Consider the following 21,978-nt stretch of genomic DNA (forward strand, 5'->3'; position numbering starts at 1 on the left):
GGGTCTTTCTTAAAGCCAGAAGATCATGTTACCTTCTTTTGTCCAAAGCCAAAGCTCCACAAGGAGAAATTGTGGCACATATTAGAAGTCAGTGCGGCTGCTAAGATATATACAGAAAGAACCAAATGGATCAGAAGATCAGCTTAATTATATGGCCTGTATCATCGATCAGTGAGAGGCAACAAAGCCTCTACCTTCTTCATTGCAAGACAGCTCAGATGAGTCCTGATCACAGCTCACTGAAATCAATGAGACTTTCCATTGACTTCAGTATGCTTTGGATCAGGTCCAGGAGGCATATCGGAAGCTTAGAAAATGAACAGAATAGTGTCTCCTCAAAAACTCAATGCTCATTCTTCAAGAGTGATGGCATCCTCATGGGCACAGAAGTTTCATGCTTTCTATGAAGAGAAGTGTGAAGTAAACACCTTTGCTCCACACTAAGTAATAGAAACTAGACATACACAAGCATCAGTGGGCACCTCCTTCAGCAGAGGGGGGGCACTGGATGAAACAGTACTTCAGCAGTCCGCTTTTCATAATGAATTGCACATTGTTATTTGAATAAATTCAGGTACCCTTTCTAGTGGGCACTGCTGAAAAAATGTTACTCACAATTTGTGGAGCTGCCTCCGAAAAGGAATAGGCAATTTTTTGTTTTTATCTCCAAATTTTCTTTCTTGGATCAGGCAGGTCCATCATTTTGTCCCTCCCTTAAATTACTTGGTATTGGTAAGGATATGAGGACCTTATATTAATACATTAGTCCTCATTCCACATGTTCTCTGACAATAAGTGTTGTCGACAGGAATTGTGATTTTGTTCCAAGCGTATTAAAATCACAGTTGAGTACTTTACAGCTCTGGAAGTTATTCTGCCTGGCTCTCTCGTGCAAAAGGCTTTGCCTGCACCCAGAACTAACAAATTTGTCTCTACCTCCAAAGCTGAAGAGCCCAGATTCGAATTTCTGGACCTGCCTGATCTAAGAAAGATTACAAGCAATGTTCTAATATTTGAAAACTTTCATAATGTCTTTCAATACAGTTTATTTCTGAAGAATTTGCATCATACAGATTTCAACCTAAGTGAAAACACTAGTGCCCTTGGTGTTAGAAATAAGTAGTGTCATTTTCTTTTTGCAGTGAAATCTTTCATCCAATCATAGTCTTGTATGCAAATATACCATAGCCAGTTCAGACAAAATAGCACAAATAAAGCTAAATGCTCAGTCAGGACAAAATCACTCAGCTTCTCTGATTCCTCATTTCACCTGTGTTTCAGGAGCTAACTAAACATGTCAACTGAAAATACGAAAAAACAAATCCCAGATAGCAACTCTGCTCCAGCGATGCCTGCACCACTCAGTGATCTGAAAATTAAGTATACTAAGGTTAGTATGCATGTTTATTAACTTGCCTTAGGCATTCATATAAGACTATATATGTACTTACCATAAGTAGTTTTGTTCAAACCAAAGAAATAACACTAACTCAATTATTGTTTGCAGTGTTGTAGCCATGTCGGTCCCAGGATATTAGAGAGACAAGGTGGGTGAGATAATATCTTTTCTGAAGAGCTGTGTGTAAGCTTGAAAGCTTGTCTCTTTCACCAACAGAAGTTGGTCCCATAAAACATATTACCTCACCCACCTCGTCTCACTACTCAATTGTGTATTTACAAATGTTTACCTAGATTTAATTCTTATAGTGTAATTTCTGGGAACATTCTCTGATCTCTTCTGTCTTGAGAAACTCTTCCAAGGAGTTGGTAAGTTTTATACTACTATTTTTTGGTGTGCTGTCCATATTTTTTTCAGAAGCTAAGACCTGTGGTCATAAGTATCCTGGAAAGTGTAAATGAGCCAGAGAAGGAAACATTTACATCATTGCAATGAACAGCAGCAAGAAAATAAAAGATAATTGTAGAATATGTTAACAATTAGTCTAATTTTTAAATAAACTGGGATATTTACAAACAGATTTTAAGAATTATGCCAATGATGTTGGTCTGGAGGAAGGTTTTTTGTTTTGTTTTGTTTTTTAATAAAATTAAAGCAAGGGTCCTCCTGCATTTGACATATGTTCCTACAGATAATAAACCTGTTTGTCTTGCTAAGCAAGTAACTATCAATAAAACAGCTAAAGTCCACCATTGCTAATTAGTCAGTATTATCAGGAACCTTGTACAATAGCAAATTCTTTCCATATGCATTTAAAAACACAGATAAGGTAAGCATGAAATGGATCCTCTAGGCTAACCCTAAAATCAGACTTGTATTCCTGCCTTAAAAAGACACTTTATGTGTTTCATACCACAGTACACAGAGAGTTGCAAGAGAGACTGAACTTTGAACAAACAGCAAAGTTTCTGCAATCTCAGACTTTCAGGTAGTGTTTGGTAGAGCAAAGTGAAATACAGCAATAAAGAGAAACTGAGAAACTTCTGTAACAATTGTAGCTTTTGCTGGCCGTGGCTATCTCAGATTCTGGACATACAGCAAAATGCCACATAGTATGTTACTGCTGTCTAGAAAAGTTCCCAAGTAAAACAATCAAGAAAGTGTTCTTGTTGCGACTTCGTGAGCTAAACTTCAGTTTTTTCCAAAATACAAATATGCATGGCATTGAATTTTAACTTCTCACTAGAGTCAAAACTTGACTTCTTTTCAAACATTAGGGTATAATCTGGAGAGCTCAGTGCCACTCAAGGTCAGCTCTTTTGGACCCAACTCTGCACCCCATTTTCAGGGAGACCCCAAATTGCTTTTGGTACCTATTTTTCATGAATAAAGACTTCAGGTTTGGGACCTCATTTTGTAAATATTTAACAAGCCGTTAAACCTGTGCAAGTGCAGTATAGTTCTGCTATGTGATAGCTCACTTGGGCTATTCCTGTCTCAGAGTATAAAGGGCTTAATCCAGGAAAGATACTTTAGGAACTGCAATGATGCATTTTCAACTGCTGAATTAAACTACAAACAAAAAGGAATGAGGACAAGGTGATGCCCCAAGTTATTGAAGATCTGAAAAGCATAAACTGGAATATTCCTCCCCATTCCCCACTGCTTTCTTTCTTAGCCAGCATAAACTCACTTAGAAAAAACTTTCACTAATAGGAGAGATTCTGTAGGTAACCACAGAATAGTTGTCATATCAGATGTTTTTACATTGCCATCTAAAAAGTGTATTAATAGGAATATGTTTCTTGAGTGTTTCATCTTTTTGCTGAAATAACTAATGCACAAGAGCCTCATCAGAGACTTTGCCATGAGGAAGGTATTTCCCTATATGTGAAGGTATACAGCTTTCAACTAATTCAGAGTTTCATGTGCATTATCATGTACTCAGGGATTGAACAAAGGGTCAAATCCAGCATATGAAAAGATCATTGAATATGTAAATAATTATGGTTCCAATCATGATTCACAGCTGTACGTGTAGAGGGAACCAGTTTCACCTCTGCCCTACATAGCACTTTCCTCCTTTTCCAAAATCTCACTGAGGACTGTCTATGGGCCAGGAGACCACATAAAATGAGATGGTGAGCTGGGATGAGGGGACCAGGATAGGGCAGGGGGTGGGAAGCATACACAAGGTTACAAATACATCATCCTAATACCACACTACCAACCCATGACTAATTCTCTGACAAGCTAATATTGTCTAAGGCTGGACTGACTTTCCTAGCACCCTCCCCTCCCCGACCCTTTATGCGGCTTCCAGGAGAACCAGCTGATGGCAAAGCCCAGGTAGTGTGGCATCACTGAAGTTAAGCTTCAGGGACCAACAGAAAGGCCTGGGGGGCCAGAACCAGTGCAGTTGTACAAACTTTTCAATCTTCACTCTCCTTGGACTCCAGCAGATTCTCAAATATTTGTAGATTCTAAGGACTGGACCATCTCCCTGTACAACATGGGAAAACTGCAACCCTCTGCCCTCCTTAGAATGATCTAGGGAAAACTCTCCAGGGGACCCTCATGGACTTTTCCTCACACCATGGGCCCCTTTCACAGGTTTTTCTACAACCAGGAGCAATGTGGCCCTAAATAAATTAGATCCATTTAATCCAGAGGTATTTCTATGATGATATAAGTATTCCCAGATCATAGTCTGTACCCTTCTCATAAAGCATGAACTAAGCATTCTAAAGAGATATTTAACACACTCAAGAGTCAATTGCCAGAAGCTGGGAATGGGTGACCAGGGATGGATCACTTGATTGTCTGTTCTGTTCATTCCCTCTGGGGCACCTGGAATTGGTGACTGTTGGAAGACAGGATACTGGGCTAGATGGACTTTTGGTCTGACCCAGTATGGCCATTCTTATGTTCTTAATTTGGATGGATTAATTTTTAAATTGTTAAAGAGAGTTTGGATCCTGAATTGGGGCATGATCCTGAATTCCTTCTATACCCAAAACTCCTTAAGAGATGTGCCGATGACATTCGTGAGTATTTTAGGTATGTAAGATTGGCTCACATGTACTGGTAAATATTTTACTTTGTTACACTAAAGAATTAGACAATGATTGTTTAACAAATTATTTCTGTTGTGATGCTTCTGAAAAGAGCAGGTCCTATGGCGCTCCAACAGCCAGGTATCAAAGCACAATTAGTTACTTATCAGGTAGTTAAATTACATGAGGTAGCAGAAAAAACAATATTTCTCTTGCCACCGCTGCTCTTCACAGTGTCTGAGGGAAAAACATGGTGTGTGGAAAGTTAAATCACTTACGGTAAATAAAGGAAAAGAGAAACAAATATAAAATGTATTTTAATCATTACAGCTAGAAGCAAAGAGGAAATAATAAAATGGTTTCAAATTTTTAAAAAAGGGTCAAATCCCTACTCAGCTGCCACCTAACCCTGTAGGTACCTAAAATCCCTAGGATCCTGAATTTCCACCTTACAGGAGGTATGTTTCTGCCAGTGAGGATGCGCACAGCCAGCTCGTTCTAAGGCACTTGGGCACCTATTTTATGCCTCAACCCCAGCAAGATCCTCAGACTAGGCATTCCCCTGCCTATTTCATCTGATCCAGTAGGCATTGCCACACAAAACAGCCCCGGGGCAGAGGGAGAATGAGGAGGACTCCTCCATCTCAGCCTTTAGCGTGTGGCTAGAGCACTCTCCTGGAAGTGGAATGTAGGGTTCAGTGTCCTCCTTTGCCTGATGTGGAGCAGGGATTTGAACTTTTTTTTTTCCCCCACCTCTCAAGTGAGGCCCTGGTTAGCTGATTATGAGATGTTCTAGTCTGCAGGTCTCTCTGTGTCTCCTACTGCAGCTGTTCCAATGTGTATGAATAATTAAATATGCGCTGGGCCAGTGTGAGAGTGGGAATGACTCTAAGGCCCAGTGATTGGAGTACTCCCCTGGTTGGCAAGAGACCTGTATTCAAACCCCATTCTCCACACCTGACAGAGAGGAGAATTCAACCAAAGTCTCCAATGTCCTGGGTGAGTGCTAAAATGTATAAGAAAGGCCTTTTTCCTCACCTGCGTGCCTCCCTGGCATTTCTTGCAAAACATGGCTTAGACTCCTAACTCCAGCAGAGAGTTCATGGCTGAGAATCCCAGAATTTAGGCACCTAACTCTCAGAGAGGGGCAGGGTTTATATTATAGCCATCTCCTCAGCATTTCTGATTGACTAGCTTCGATGGCTCCCCTTGCAGCATGCTGGCTTTTGTGGGTCCCAATCTTAGGTGCCTAATTCTTGCTATGCATTGTATAGGGCCTAGGCGCCTAACTTGGGGCTGTGGCTTTCACTGGGTGGCAAGATGCCTAAAAGAGAAGCAATACTCAGCATTGCAATACTTAAGTCACTTTGTGGATCTAGCACAAAATAAGTGGGGCAGAATCAGACCCTGCAGATTCCCTTTAATAGTGTTTCCGGTTTAATTGACTGGTTTTTGATGGTCCATAGAACTCTTTAGGTTTAGCTGAATTGGTGGGATTTTCCATTCATACCCCATCAAACAACCACAGATGTACAGGATAGGGTGGCCAGGTGTCCGGTTTTCGAACAGAATGCCTAGTCAAAAAGGGACCCTGGTGGCTCTGGTCAGCACAGCTCTCCGGAACGTTAAAAGTCCAGTCAGTGGTGCAGTGGAGCTAAGGCAGGCTCCCTGCAGCTCCCAAAAACAGTGGCATGTCAGCCCTCCAGCTCCTATGTGTAGGAGCAGCTCCGCATGCTGCCCCCACCCCAAGCGCCAGCTCTACAGCTCCCATTGTCCGGGAACCATGGTCAATGGGAGCTGCAGGGGAGGTGCCTGCGAATGAGGCATCATACAGAGCTGCCAGGCCATGCCTCCACATAGGAGCCAGAGCGGGGACATGCCACTACTTCCAGGAGCTGCTTGAGGTAAGCGCTGCCCGGAGCCTGGCCCCTTCCCACACCCCAACCCCCTGGTCCAGCCCTGATCCCCCTCCCACCCTGCAAACCCATCACTCCCAGCCCAGAGCCCCCTCCTGCATCTCCAAACCCCTCATCCCTGGCCCGACCCCAGAGCCTGTAGTCGGAGCCCTCACCCCCTCGTGCACCCTTACCCCCTGAGCCAGCCCGCTGAAAATGAGTGAGAGTGGGGAGAGTGAGCGACAGAAGGAGGGCATGGAGTGATTGGGGGGCGGGGCCTCGGAGGAGGGGCGGGGCAGAGGGCAGAGCAAGTGTGTTCGGTTTTGTGCGAGTAGAAAGTTGGCAACTCTAGTACAGGACTATAAACTTGGAGCAGTTATCACAGTTGGTAAGTGTACATGAGTGGATACCAGCTATTTTTCAATATTGTGTTTTAAATTTTTGATTTAATGTTAGTGTAACTGGGTACAGTGCTCCTATTACGGCCCTTGGGCCTCATAAGAGCAGGCATTCTGGGAAATGTAGTTTCCCAAGAGGGACTGCAAGTCTTGAGGGCACATGACCAGGGAGTCAGGTGACCACCTTTGGAACAATATAATGGGTAGCCTGAGTAGTGAGCGCACTGTGGGGGAATATGATGGCTCTTAGTGAGAAGTATCTCCATGGCAGGAATTATAGGACATAGAAAAGGTTACCTGTAGAGAAGAGTGTGCTCTTCCCCTCCCAACTTACTGAGACCTGGTTGCCAGGTTCAGGTGTTTTAAGTTGTTTTGATGTTGTTTGAGTCTTTTTTTGATGATAAAAGCCAGCCCTGAGGAAAGAACCTTGGATTGAACTGGTTTATTTATTGTGGGGGGGGGAGTTATTTTACCTTCCCTGGCTGGCATATCTGCCCACTATTTTACAGTGGGCAACAATTATATCCAGTTAGATAGAAATCTTTCTTGCCAAAGGATAAACATGGGGTAAATCCAATTTGTAGAGGCCAGCTTGAGTAACATGGGTGCACGCTGAGGTTTGCTGCAGAGCTGGGGATGAGGAATTTCATTTTGAATCCATAGAGTAGTTTAGGAACCACTCCTCAGTTGCTATTGAAACCTTTGGAACTTGAAACCTTTGCAGAGTAGCCAGCTGCCAGTTGGCGACCAACTGTCAGAGGATTCATGCAGCAGATAATCCTGCCTTTTGTCACCCACATAAGGAGGTCCTGCAGAGCTGTGCTCCACAGCGTATAGTAGACGCGCACAGGAAACCTTCTTCTCTTTTTCTGCAGAGCTGCAGTAGGTTCCACTTCACACCAAACCCTCTGTGGGTGAAATGCTATCTGTGTGTGATAAATAACTATAGTAAGATAATAGCACTCTTTGTCTTAAGAGTGCCTTGCAAACACTAATCAATTTTCACAATACACCTGTGGGATGGAGAAATATTATCTATATTTTCCAGATTGTGAAACTGAGCCATAAAAAGGGCAAGGGTGCCCAAAGCAATAGAATAAATCATTCTCAAAGCCAGGATCAGACCTCAGGAGTTCCTTGCTCCCAGTCCTATGCTCAGACCGTGAAAGTAAGCAAATAAAATCCCCAGACAAGGACCTTAAGACTTCAATATTGCCTAAACCTCACAAGGCTGAAGCTAAACCCTTGCAGAGCTGCCAATTTCCCACATTTCTGATTGTCTGCAATGACTTGGAGAATTTGGAGAATCAGGATTTTACTATATTTTTATCACTGAAGATGAATTCCAGTCAAATAAGATTTTGCTTGCAGCCACCGTAGAGCTACCACCTGGGTCTGTATTTTGAAATACAAAGCTTCAGAACCGTAGAACAGTGTCAGAATCCATCTACAACAAATGTTGATTTCTAGTTCTAGTGGAAAGGACAAGAGTATGGTCATTATAAGACTTGCCATCTTACTTGAAGATCTCAGTGAAAACAATAGCTCTACCATGCACACCATAACATTTCTAAGTAAAAAGTTACTTGATGCAAAGATTTGACTTGTCAAAAACTCTTAAACCCAATGAGTCATATCCAGTCCTTACAGGTGAACATGAACACTCATACAGCATGTGCAACTGTGGGTGAACATCTGGCAAAAGAAACACCTTACTATGGAAGACCTGGCTATCTGACAGCAAACTACCACACCATGATGTAAGATAACTGCTACTGCTTTTGTAAGCATGGGCAATGAGTGTACTGCAATTCAAGCAGGCCAGAGGCTGATCTTTGTTGCAGCGTCCGTTCACATTGGCTTGTGCACTAGCTGGTTCTGTTTTCAGTGCACCACAGCCCATGTGTCTATGCAGTGTACACTCCAAAGGAGCGTAGCTGCCAACATACTCTGGAAAAAATAGCTCCCAGGGTTACAACATATGTACCATTGCGTATAGGTTGGATTTGGGCTTTTTGCACCATTTTCTTTAGTTCATACCTGTATAAGCAAAGTCATAATGTATCCTAACGGAGATGTTTGGATACTGCAATTTTCAGTGTTCTTGTACATTGTACAGGTTTGTACATAGTGAAAAGTTAGGATAAGGAGGAAGTGACATTAGGAACAATAATAAGTAAGGGACTCTAAAATAATAGCATTGTGTCAGTACGCTAAATGCAGTACTTAAACCAATATTTGCAAAACTTCCCAAAATGGTAAGTTTTACTATTACTCCTTTCACAGACAGATATGAATTTGGCATACTGTAGCATCACCCAGCACTGTTATGTTAATATTTACCTTTTACTTTGTCTCTTTTCTTGGCAACATAGATAGATGACTTCATAGGATTTTTTCTTGTTAACCACCTGACTGCTGTGCATCTGTGCCCCCTCACAGCATCCACAATTTCATATGGACTCCTTAGGATCAACCATGTGAAATTGCTAGGAAGTCATATAGTACATTATTATCTTTACAACTTTTGACAAGCCTGAGGTTCAGGCACTGTTGGCTGCAGGCTGTGCATATATCTCTTTGGATACCTAGACAAATACACCTCTACCCCGATACAACACGATCCTCGGGAGCCAAAAAATTTTACCGCGTTATAGGTGAAACTGCTTTATATCAAACTTGCTTTGGCCTCGAGCATTTCCGTTATTAATAGTAACTTCCTGCCCCCTGACTGACCCCTCAGAACCCCTGACCCATCCAGCCCCCCCACTCCTTGTCCCCTGACTACATCCTCCAGAGACTTCCCCCGCCCCAACCACCCCTCCCAAGACCCCACCCCCTATCTAAGCTCCCCTGCTCCCTGTCCCCTGACGGTCTCCTCCAGAGACTCCCGCGGCCCTAATCACCCCCAGGATCATAGAATATCAGGGTTGGAAGGAACCTCAGGAGGTCATCTAGTCCAACCCCCTGCTCAAAGCAGCACCAATCCCCAACTAAGCCCTAGTCTACACTAGGACTTTAGGTCGGATTTAGCAGCGTTAAATCGATGTAAACCTGCACCCGTCCACACGATGAAGCCCTTTTTTTCAACTTAAAGGACTCTTAAAATCTATTTCCTTACTCCACCCCTGACAAGTGGATTAGCACTTAAATCGGCCTTGCCGGCTCGAATTTGGGGTACTGTGGACACAATTCGACGGTATTGGCCTCTGGGAGCTATCCCAGAGTGCTCCATTGTGACTGCTCTGGACAGCACTCTCAACTCAGATGCACTGGCCAGGTAGACAGGAAAAGAACCGCGAACTTTTGAATCTCATTTCCTGTTTGGCCAGCGTGGCAAGCTGCAGGTGACCATGCAGAGCTCATCAGCAGAGGTGACCATGATGGAGTCCCAGAATCTCAAAAGAGCTTCAGCATGGACCGAACGGGAGGTATGGGATCTGATCGCTGTTTGGGGAGAAGAATCCGTGCTATCAGAACTCCGTTCCAGTTTTCGAAATGCCAAAACCTTTGTCAAAATCTCCCAGGGCATGAAGGACAGAGGCCATAACAGGGACCCGAAGCAGTGCCTCGTGAAACTTAAGGAGCTGAGGCAAGTCTACCAGAAAACCAGAGAGGCGAACGGCCGCTCCGGGTCAGAGCCCCAAACATGCCGCTTCTATGATGAGCTGCATGCCATTTTAGGGGGTTCAGCCACCACTACCCCAGCCGTGTTGTTTGACTCCTTCAATGGAGATGGAGGCAACACGGAAGCAGGTTTTGGGGACGAAGAAGATGATGATGATGAGGTTGTAGATAGCTCACAGCAAGCAAGCGGAGAAACCAGTTTTCCTGACAGCCAGGAATTGTTTCTCACCCTGGACCTGGAGCCAGTACCCCCTGAACCCACCCAAGGCTGCTTCCTGGACACGGCAGGCGGAGAAGGGACCTCTGGTGAGTGTACCTTTTAAAATACTATACATGGTTTAAAAGCAAGCATGTGAAAGGATTACTTTGCCCTGGCATTCGCGGCTCTCCTGGATGTACTCCCAAAGCCTTTGCAAAAGGTTTCTGGGGAGGGCAGCCTTATTGCATCCTTCATGGTAGGACACTTTACCACTCCAGGCCAGTAACACGTACTCGGGAATCATTGTACAACAAAGCATTGCAGTGTATGTTTGTTGGCGTTCAAACAACATCCGTTCTTTATCTCTCTGTGTTATCCTCAGGAGAATCAGATATAATTCATGGTCACCTGGTTGAAATAGAGTGCTTTTCTTCAGGGGACACTCAGAGAAGCCCGTTCCTGCCGGGCTGTTTGCCTGTGGCTAAACAGAAATGTCCCCCGCTGTTAGCCACGGGGAAGGGGAGGGTTGAGGGGGTAGCCATGTGGTGGGGGGAGGCAAAATGCGACCTTGTAACGAAAGCACATGTGCTATGTATGTAATGTTAACAGCAAGGTTTATCCTGAAAGAGTGTAGCCACTGTTTTATAAAATGTGTCTTTTTAAATACCGCTGTCCCTGAGAGTAAGTGGCGGGCTGAAGACAGGGCTGAAGCTCAAATGTGGCGGCAGCGTGATGAGAGGAGGCAGGATTCAATGCTGAGGCTGCTGGAGGACCAAACCAGTATGCTCCAGTGTATGGTTGAGCTGCAGCAAAGGCAGCTGGAGCACAGACTGCCACTACAGCCCCTGTGTAACCAACCGCCCTCCTCCCCAAGTTCCATAGCCTCCACACCCAGACACCCAAGAACGCGGTGAGGGGGCCACCGGCCAACCAGCCACTCCGCCACAGAGGATTGCCCAAAAAAAAGAAAGCTGGCATTCAATAAATTTTAAAGTTGAAAACTTTTAAAGTGCTGTGTGGCATTTTCCTTCCCTCCTCCACCACCCCTCCTGGGCTACCTTGGTAGTCATCCCCCTATTTGTGTGATGAATGATTAAAGAATGCATGAATGTGAAGCAACAATGACTTTATTGCTTCTGCAAGCGGTGATCGAAGGGAGGAGAGGAGGGTGGTTAGCTTACAGGGAAGTAGAGTGAACCAAGGGGCGGGGCGTTTCATCAAGGAGAAACAAACAGAACTTTCACACCATAGCCTGGCCAGTCATGAAACTGGTTTTCAAAGCTTCTCTGATGCGTACTGCGCCCTCCTGTGCTCTTCTAACCGCCCTGGTGTCTGGCTGCACGTAACCAGCAGCCAGGCGATTTGCCTCAACCTCCCCCCCCGCCATAAACGTCTCCCCCTTACTCTCAAGATATTGTGGTGCACACAGCAAGCAGTAATAACAGTGGGAATATTGGTTTCGCTGAGGTTTAAGTGAGTCAGTAAACTGCGCCAGCGTGCCTTTAAACGTCCAAATGCACATTCTACCATCATTCTGCACTTGCTCAGCCTGTTGTTGAACAGCTCCTGACTACTGTCCAGGCTGCCTGTGTACGGCTTCATGAGCCATGGCATTAAGGGGTAGGCTGGGTCCCCAAGGATACATATAGGCATTTCAACATCCCCAACGGTTATTTTCTGGTCTGGGAAGAAAGTCCCTTCCTGCAGCTTTTGAAACAGACCAGAGTTCCTGAAGATACAAGAATCATGTACCTTTCCTGGCCATCCCACATTGATGTTGGTGAAACGTCCCTTGTGATCCACCAGAGCTTGCAGCACTATTGAAAAGTACCCCTTGCGGTTTATGTACTCGGCGGCTTGGTGCTCCGGTGCCAAGATAGGGATATGGGTTCCGTCTATGGCCCCGCCACAGCAACTGCTGGGCCAGTCCAGTTTTGCACCACTCTTAAAAAGAGGCTATGTCTTAAAGGCACAAAAGAGAGCACAGTATTTGATGCAAAACTATTATAATCAGTTTACCAAGGTATAATGTTCACCATAAAGAAAAACACTTACCCTAATTTACCATGGTGACATGTGAGATGTCAAATTTTCCTTATAGTTACAAAAGAAAATAACTGCAGTATCTCCAACACCCCTTGCTGGTAACTGTAGGTAAATGTTGACTTTTTGATAGCAACTGCTTTGGTTTCTTTCACAGCATTTTATAGGGAGACGTTGTTTATACCGGCTGTACAGGCACTCATACTAACCTTCAAGCAGGATTTACAAGTAACTGAACACCAAGGAGAGAGACAGAATTACCCATTTATGAAATCCTCATTTTGTGTAGTTTTAGAACATATGCAGTCAGCTTAGGGACGATCAGTGTGGCCTAATACCAAGGGGAAGGAAAGTGCCATATGGAATAGACTACAAAATTCAGAGTAAAAAGCAGATAAGATTGGGTGGTGATTTTATCCCTGCCAATCCTGAAACTTCTCTGCTGTCTTTGAAGAAAGTGCTCACATTTGACTCTGTTGTCATCCAGACATTCTAAGGAATTCAAATATTTACTTCTTGCGGGGGATTATTCCAGAGTGAGAGTGAATTTGCAAATAAGATAATCAAATGTTTTCCTGTGTGAGTGACGTCATTTGTGTGTTTAATGTTACTGATGATGGATAATGATATCCATTCCATCTAGTTTTATTAAAGTGTGCTTCTGTGCCAGGATATCTCAATGTTCCTATCTGTGCGTGAGGGTGGTTGTTCCAGCTATAAAAAGGAAAACTGGCATGTGCTGCTCTTTCTGCCTGTATAAAGGTTAAAGCTACATATGTAATGCAGTTCCTGGCAAATATGAAATAATCTTTGGATGTGATCTCAGCAGTTTTAAGGTTGCTGCATCAACCAGTTTAATTATCTTTGCTTTATACTGGCCACAGTACATTTTTTGTTATTCATTATGTTTGTTAATTGCCAACAACATGCTCAGTCCTATATAAGAGCTTAAAATCGAAAAGACAGAAACCAATAAGACAGGATACCCAGAGGGGAGAATAGCTTACTGTTTTGATTAGTTTTTAAATGTCACATACTAGCCCACTTCTAGTGTGGACCGTGCAAGAAGTTAGTCATTAGAAATCATTGGAATGAGAACCAGTTGCTGGTTTGGTTACCTGGGGTGAGGAAGGTATTCCAGGCAAAGGCAAAAGCATGGAATAAGGCACAGAGAAAAATGTGAGAGAAGGAGATAAATGGAACATCAAGTCTGGTGTCATTTATAGAGGGAAAATGGTGAGACAGACATGATAAAAGATTTAATCAGAGATATAGGGTGGAGCAAAGTTGTGTAAGGCCAAGAAATGCTAATCTGATGTGGTGGATGACTGGGATCCAATGAAGACACTCAAGTGGGTGGTGACGTAATCACAAAAACAGTACGGTATATCAGAAAACAATTTTTTTCTCGTTTCCTATGATTGGAAATCCCCTTTTCACAAAATATATAACACTATAGCAGATACATTTTAAAATCCATACACACACACACACACACACACACAAAATTAAAAGAACATTAAGGTTGCAAAGTGGAGCTCTCCTGGGAACTAAAGTTGGTAACCATCTTGCCTAAAAATACTATGTGGTTATGTAATTAAAGACCATGCACCAAGTTCCTTGCCGGTGTAAATTTGGTGCAGCTCAGCACCAGCAGAAAAATAGGCCCACACTATTGTAATGCATACATACAGCCTTCACTTTTGCGTTGCCAGACTTTTGAGAGCTTAACTTTGTGTCTGTGTGAAACTTCCTAGGGGTGTGTTGTTTTTAAAACAAAAAAAATTAAAAAAAATGATAAAACAAACATAGGTGTTGGAACTAGGAATGCTGGGCGTGCTGCAGCACCCCTTGGCTTGAAGTGGTTTCCATCATATACAGGGTTTACAGTTTGGTTCAACGGTTCTCTGCACCCCCACTATGCAGATTGTCAGGGGGGCTGGAACAACAAAGAAATTCTGTCCCACACAAACCTTTGCTAGAAAACAGTAGGATACTCTCAATGTGTGTGCAGAACAAGGGAAGGGCTCCTGCAGGATGATGCAGGGCTGCCCTGAAGCGCTTCATCATGCCCTACATAATTTCAAACACTGACTGGAAGGATATGGGACTCCTTTGGAATGAAAACACATAGTCAACCTTAACTATAGACCTTGTTTCACAATCCATCTGTAATACTCTAGAATTAACATGGAAACAAGTTACTGTGCACCATGGTCTGCTCTCAGGTCATGGTGCAACCTACTGAAGTCAGTGTGGTTTCCCCCACGTAGCTGAGAATGCAATTTGACCCACTATATTTAGAATGTATCTCATTGCACAGTGTTTTCACTTAAATAACACAATAATTTATAGTATTATAACCGTTTTAATAAGTTTCCAGCATTGTTGCATGCATTTTGAAATATACGTGCAATGTGTCTTTAAGATCCATCTAATCGTTACAAAGACAATCCATGTTTTGGCTAAATAAGCAGTGTCATTTTAGTAAATGCCTCTTGATCTGTGGATACTCCTCCATGAAATGAAATAGATTCCTTAGTTCCTGTAAAAGATTAATATCATTACATTTCTGCTTTTAAATAAGCTTTTTATTAGGATCATATTAAATGAAGCACCAGTCCGCAGGCCAGAGGGATTTGGAAATAAAATCACAGAGATTAGAGTTCCTTTTTATTTTTCTCCTGTGATATGGAAGTAAAGGAGTGTACAAACCACATTTTCTTGCTCTTGCACTATGCCTCAATGGTTCCTTCTTTGTTGTAGATTTCATTAAATTGGCTGCAGCACTTTAGTGTTGTCTTTCATTTAAGAGACACATGTTGTTTGAAAGGAAATGAAAGAAAAGTTAGATAAACAGTTAAATAAAATTGCTCTCTCCAAAACATCTATGACTGCTCTGACCTAGTTGTTTGTCGTCTTCTGTTAGGTGACAAATCTTCTGCCTCTGAGACACAAAGGCTCCCCTGGCAGCAAAACCTGTGTGGTTCTGCTGGGCAAAAGGGAGACAGGATTTCAAGAGGGCTATACAGGGAGTTTACATTCCCTGTGCAGCACAGAGCTCAGTTTCTCAAAGAGATTCCTGTATGCCTGCGGAGCAGGACAGGAGAATATACTGCTACACCATTCCATCTGCCGTCTCTACCCATGTTGAAGGGGTTTATTAATACTAGAGGAGCTGCAGTAGTTGTGAAAGTGGATAGAAGGCTCTGTAGGTCATATACTGCCTTCTATCCACTTGTGCTAGTTCCCTGAGTGCCAATGATCTTAAAGAAGCAATTATTTTATTATATGAGATGAAAGCCATGAGCGAATGTCTGCATTTTTTAAGTCATTGGTGACTCGAAGCAGATAGGTGAATGTTACTGAAATTTTCAAAATCTTTAAAATTCCACATTTATTTATCCGTATTTACTCTGCAGAACTCGAAGGGGCCTATTCCCCATTGATGCATAGGGACCTAAAACAAAAAAGGATCGTTGGATAGCTATCAGGTGACACCATACTAATATTTCATTGCAACAAGTAATAAACCACGACGATATCTGTGTTATTGATGATGTTCCACTCTTTGTTTCCTTATTTCTTTGCAGATATTTATAAATAATGAATGGCATGATGCAACTAATGGCAAAAAATTTGCAGTCTATAACCCTGCAACTGGAGATAAAATTTGTGAGGTTGAAGAAGGAGACAAGGTAGGTTTTTAAAGCTTTGCCATGTCACTGCTTTCTTTGTATCCAATCCAGCACTTGCAAGGCAATGGGACATATGCTGTGCTGGTGCCAATTGACACAGTTCCACGACTTCCGTGGAGCTATACCAGCTTCCCCCAGCAGAGCATTTGGCTCCATGACAGCTTTGCTATTGATTACGCTGAGATCAGGAGCAAGACCTTTTTATCAGCCACTACTCCAGTGTACAGTAGTTTGTGAATCTGGAAAAGGATTTAGTCGCTCAAGTAAACTTGAAAAAAGAGAACATTTAAGAAACAAAGCCCCAAACCCTGTGTTTGGCTAATTGTTTTCTTGATTCATCTTACTATTATTCTGGCTATTTATGTCTGTATTCTTTCCTCCCATACTGCCCAGCTCCTTCTTCTGATTGTTCCTTCAGTGAAGATATAATGACATACCTGATACCATGAAAATAACTGGGATACAATGTATTCATCACTGACTGATTTATTTCAAAGTTTTGCTTACTGTGAAAGCCTTTCTTAACAGTTCTATTCACACTAAGCGCATGTACTATGTAAGGACAGTTACAATAGTCAGCCACACTGGTATTTGGCCACGCTAGCCACGTTAATCCCTTAACTCATATATAAAATGTCAGGGAATCTTTGCTAACAAGTGGTCACAACTCTGTATGTATGTCTTTTGTGAATGATGACACTTCCAATAAGAGAGTGCATCCTTACAGCACAGTGGATCATTGATTTCATACAGATTTGCAGTGATGAATTCTGCCTGCTGGATCACCAGCACCAGTTCCTGTGAAATGGATCTGGCTCATACATTCCTAATTGTTAAGATTTGATGGGAGGACTGCAAAAGGTGGTAATAGCTGAAGAGAAATGTACTTATTTTGCCATGTATAAGACCATTTAGGGGGAAAAAGATACACTTACATACAGATTTCAAAAATCTGGAATGGAACCTGAAGAGCTGAAGAGCAACTTTCGTATCTTTTCATAATTTTGTATAATTTTCTGTTTGAAAAGACTTTGCTTAATAATACTATCTAGTTTCAGTGCACATTATCAAGTACAGAGAGATATGTTTAAATATAGCAGGCTCTTTTGTTTCCATAGTTTTAGGACTGATATCCAGAGACATTTTTTGGATGAACTCTCTAAAAGGAAGCCTGAGATGAGGGTGTTCTATTTCTAGCTGACAACTGTAGAAAAACTTTTAACTAGACCTGTGGAAAAAATTACTGGTTTTATCTGTTAATGTTTTCATCCATGCAAATATTTGCCTTTGTGAATCTTCATTCCCGAGCATGCATGGATACACAGGCACATGCAGGCACACATTTTTTCTGTTTCTATAAAGTTTTCTCATTTGTGACATCATTTTTGGCCTCAAAATTGGCCCGTTTTTGCTTAGAAAAGTTTGCACACAAATAATGAGTTTTGTGTATATAGATGGGTCCGTGGTGAAATTAATAACAAAATGCAGAAAATACAATTTTTCAGGGCTTTTGCATTTCATTAGAAATATTTTGCACCTGTTTTAATACTAAGTACCCAGTCCTGTTTTCATTGTATATTTCATAACTCCCACTAAGTCAACAGCCATAAAGAAATGCTTATTGGGCTGAATCTTCAAATGTGATCACACCACAATTACCCTAAAAAAGTGAGATGGCCAGAGGCTAGGTCAGTCCCTTTTGTGACTTTGAGGATAAACAGGCTGGGACGCTACATCCACCAGATGACACTGTCATCAACAGAGTCACTGTCCACACCATTTTCTGGAGGACCCCATGTAACCCCTTTTGCCTTGACTTATGAAACTGTACCTTGCTTTTAGAAGCCCTGGCAAAAGATGTTTTAATTACGCTCTCAGCTGGTGTAGAATGGTTGTTGAAAGTGCTTTTGGCAGATTGAAATCCCATTGGAGATGTTTATGACCCATTTGGATTCCAGTGTCTGTATTACCGTCAATGCTGTACTGTGGCTTGCTGTGCTCTTCACAATCTTTGCAAAGCCAGAGGCGAGTCATTTCCTCCTGAATGGAGCTATGACAGATAGGGGCCACTGAATCAGTACACTCAGTCAGAAGCCACTGCTGGAGCTGGATGTACCCAGGCAGAAGTCAGGGATGCTTTGTGCTCGCACATTATAAACTTGCATGGCCCAATGGAAGAAGAAGAATAGTACATTTGTGAATGTGCTTGTCGGGGGTGGGTGGATGGAACTCATTGATTGATGGTGAGGGAGGGGTGGAAGGTTGGGGAGGGGTGGAAGGTTGATTGTCATGCAATATGCTTATGACCACTTCCCGAATGGGGTTGGGTGGTTGGTCCACAGTATGGACTGACGTAAGGAAGTGATTAAAATACGGATTGAGGTAGCTAACTGTTTAGAGGACTAGTGTTTGCATATTAATTCCTAATCGTCCCTAATCATGTGTTTTACCTTTATAATTTGAAATGTACATTGTGTGATGTGATGCAGTGATAGCAATACACTTTCTTGATGATAAAATCAAAAGCTTTATTTATAAACATGTATCAGGAAAGTACGCCGTTAACCCATTGCCAGGAAGGCCAGTGGCCATTACCACACCAAAACACCAGTACACAACAGAACCCTTTTTTTAAAAAAAAAAGCGCATGAACAAGAGCAAACAGAAACCCCCTACTGTTGCATGTCCCCTGCCCCCACCCCCTATTCTCCTTGCCCTTCTTTTCCCTTTTGCCACTCGGTGCTGGGTGAGATGGGAGGGGGTCTATATGGAGGATAGCAAGGGGCAAAGTTGCCTTTCCCAGTCGTTCATGGGGCCTGCTTGCGTGGGCCACCCAGCCATGGAGTTTTTCCCAGCTGTTTCTGGACTGCATCACAAGGCACGGTGAAAGAGAGTCAAGCTCCGATATGAGTGATGCAGCAAGAGCTGATACTCTTGTGGCCATTAGTGATATCAGCTGCTCAGCTCTGTCCTCTACCTTTAGCCACCATTCCTTTTCCAGGAACTGCAAAACAAGAGACAGCTCCCATGTTGAAATCCTGCCCTCAAACCTGAGCCTTTCCTCTTGCCTCTCGCCATGACTTTCCTCTCTCTATAAGTCCCTCCATCTTTGGTGCTGGACCTGCTTGTTGGCCAACTCCAGAATTTCAACCATATGTTCATCATGGAAACAGTCTGTGAAGGTGCAAGGTGAAGGTTCAGGCTTCTGCTGCAGTATAGGTGAGCGGTGGAGGTGCTGCAGCCAAGAAGAGGTCAAGGGGCCTGGAACAGGACAAGATACAGAGGGATATTGTCTCAGATAAACTCAGAGCAGGAGCATAGACAAATTTCTTGTTGTATTTCAAGGACTTAAAATGTTACTTTTCCAAGCTTCAGACCACAGAAGCTCCCTGGACACAGCCTGCTTAATCCCAGCAACAGAAGTACAGGAACAATGGAAAGTTAATTTGAAAGCTGGTTTTTGCTTTCTAAAAATTGTAGAACTACTTGGCCTTGCGAGGTGGGAGCATCAGTGGCTGAGCTCCAAAAGCTTTTTCTATCATTTCAGGCCTTCCATATTTTGGAGGACATAACAGTCCTTTTTGTGCCCAATTGACACAGAGAGATGTTATTCTAGTCTGCTGGTCAGAAACCTGCAGCGTATGCAGCTGAAGTGTTCATACGTATAGTGACTGAACAGCACATCTATGAGTGGAGTTGGCTGGTCAGCTACCAAGGTGGCCCAGGAAAATGATTCCTTTTCTGAAATGTGACTGCCTATCTGGAGTTCCTGTTTCAAGAAAAGTTTACAGCTATCAGCACCAGGAACTGGGTCATAATTCATGACTGAATCAACAGGATGATTTCTTAGCTTCCGCATGGCTTAGCCTGTTATGGCTGCCCACAAACACATAGAACTCCACAGCCATCCTCCTTATCCCCACTCCTTTCCCCGGCCACATTTCTGGACCAAATTTCAAACTCTAGTCAAATATGGCACAAAGAGTTTTGTCACCTATGGACTGCATGGACTACTTCTAACTGACATGGACTAGATTAGTAAATGGAAAACATTTCCCCTTCCCCTTCCCACAGTTCACTGTTTTCAGTCAAACTCCTCATAAAACGGTCATGAAGTCAGTGAGTTGCCCAAGGTGCAGTTCTGATCCCTGGTTTGAGACCAGAGTAATGTTAATCCACTCCATGAACTGGTCACCAAGCCAGTAAATTTGCAATGCTGCCAGCTTCTTTGCTATTTCCTGGTACACGTGGTCATTCTAAGTACTCTGACTAAAGGATACAGTTTTGCTGGCTTTATACCAGAGATTTACCCAAATCTGGCTGTGCTCCCATGACCATGAAGCAGTACGCTTTGCAAAAGACTTCTTCTGCTCAGCCTTTATTGCAAACCCAGAAGAGTCTCATGGTGGGTTTGTAGCTCAGTGTTGGGAAGACAATGGACGGGTTGAACACTGACCTATCAAGCTGCTGCATTACACCAATGGGGATTCTGTCTGTTTCCCTTGAGTGGATTGGAGATGCTAAGGACAGAGCGGACAAAGGAAGTTGGCCCATGGAACTATGGGATACTTTTGGCAGACTCTCAGGACCAAGTCAGAGTAGGCTGCATCTACACTGTAAAGCAACAGAGCTTAAATCCTGGGTCCATACCCTCCACCCCTGCAGGGTCCTAGAACCTAGGTCTGAGCCCAAGAGATTTGTGTGTAAACAGAAGAGGGTTTGGGCTCAAGTCTGAATCTGGGCCCGGGCTTACTTTGCAGAGTAGACATACCCAAAGTTTCACTGTCACAAAAACCCCTTCATATTCAGCCTAAATGCCCCCTTAATGTTCTCGGATTTCTCCCAGTTTTATCGCTTTTTACTAGACCAAATCATTTGTTTACTTTATTATATATTCAGCCTTTGAATACATAGGAGCTGTTGCTCAGCTTCCCATCCCCTTCCAGTAATCATTTAACCCTAATATGGTACTGATCCAGATCCAGCATAAAATATTCTGTCTGCAGCATAATTCTGTGGATTCTAAATTACAGGTTTCAGCACTTTACCAGAAACCTGTACCATAGATTTGACGATAGGATTCAGGTCCAAGTGTGATTGTCTGATAGGTGTCCAAGCATAAGAGCTGATTGTAAGATACCTGGCAATGTTTGGAACATCTTTGCTATTCAAGTTTGGATCTATTTCTTGTAAAATAGATAGCTAGATAAAGTCCCTCATGAGAATGGTTTCCTGTGGTGTCAAATATCTCAGGAGGACTCATGATGTTGGATACATGACTGCATTTATTGAACAAAAACTCCATGTAATGTAAAGCAAATGCACATCTATAACAAGTGTTTTGTTTTTTTAAAAAACCTAGTAAATCTGGCCCTATGAAATCTGGTCTTGGAATTTTTCATTCTTGTCCTTCTCCAGTCCAGGTTGTCTGTAGCTGATGCTCAGTGTGGCTTCATCTTCATTTTTCATTCCTTTTGTCCTTATCCAAAGAATTTCATAACCACTCTTGATTGTATCTCACTGGCATTGTAGGTATCTTTCATGTAAAGTGCTACCCCTCTGTCAGGGTTCCCTCCCTACTCTGAACTCTAGGGTACAGATTTGGGGACCCGCATGAAACACCCCCTAAGCTTATTTCTACCAGCTTAGGTTAAAAACTTGCC

The 21,978-nt window shown here is 42.9% G+C and overlaps 1 protein-coding gene across 1 annotated transcript in view; it reads left to right on the forward strand.

Moving 5' to 3' along the window:
• The first annotated feature begins 1,225 nt into the window (after positions 1-1,225).
• The window catches only part of ALDH1A1 (aldehyde dehydrogenase 1 family member A1), a 52,413-nt gene continuing 31,660 nt past the window's right edge, over positions 1,226-21,978 (forward strand). Inside the window, exons 1-2 of the mRNA XM_073345141.2 lie at positions 1,226-1,390; positions 16,211-16,315. Of these exons, the coding sequence (XP_073201242.2) occupies positions 1,295-1,390; positions 16,211-16,315 (201 nt within the window). The 5' untranslated portion in view covers positions 1,226-1,294. The remainder of the gene's footprint in view (positions 1,391-16,210; positions 16,316-21,978) is intronic.

Source organism: Lepidochelys kempii, chromosome 5 (genome assembly GCF_965140285.1).
Source record: "Lepidochelys kempii isolate rLepKem1 chromosome 5, rLepKem1.hap1, whole genome shotgun sequence".
Taxonomy (NCBI): Eukaryota; Metazoa; Chordata; order Testudines; family Cheloniidae; genus Lepidochelys; species Lepidochelys kempii.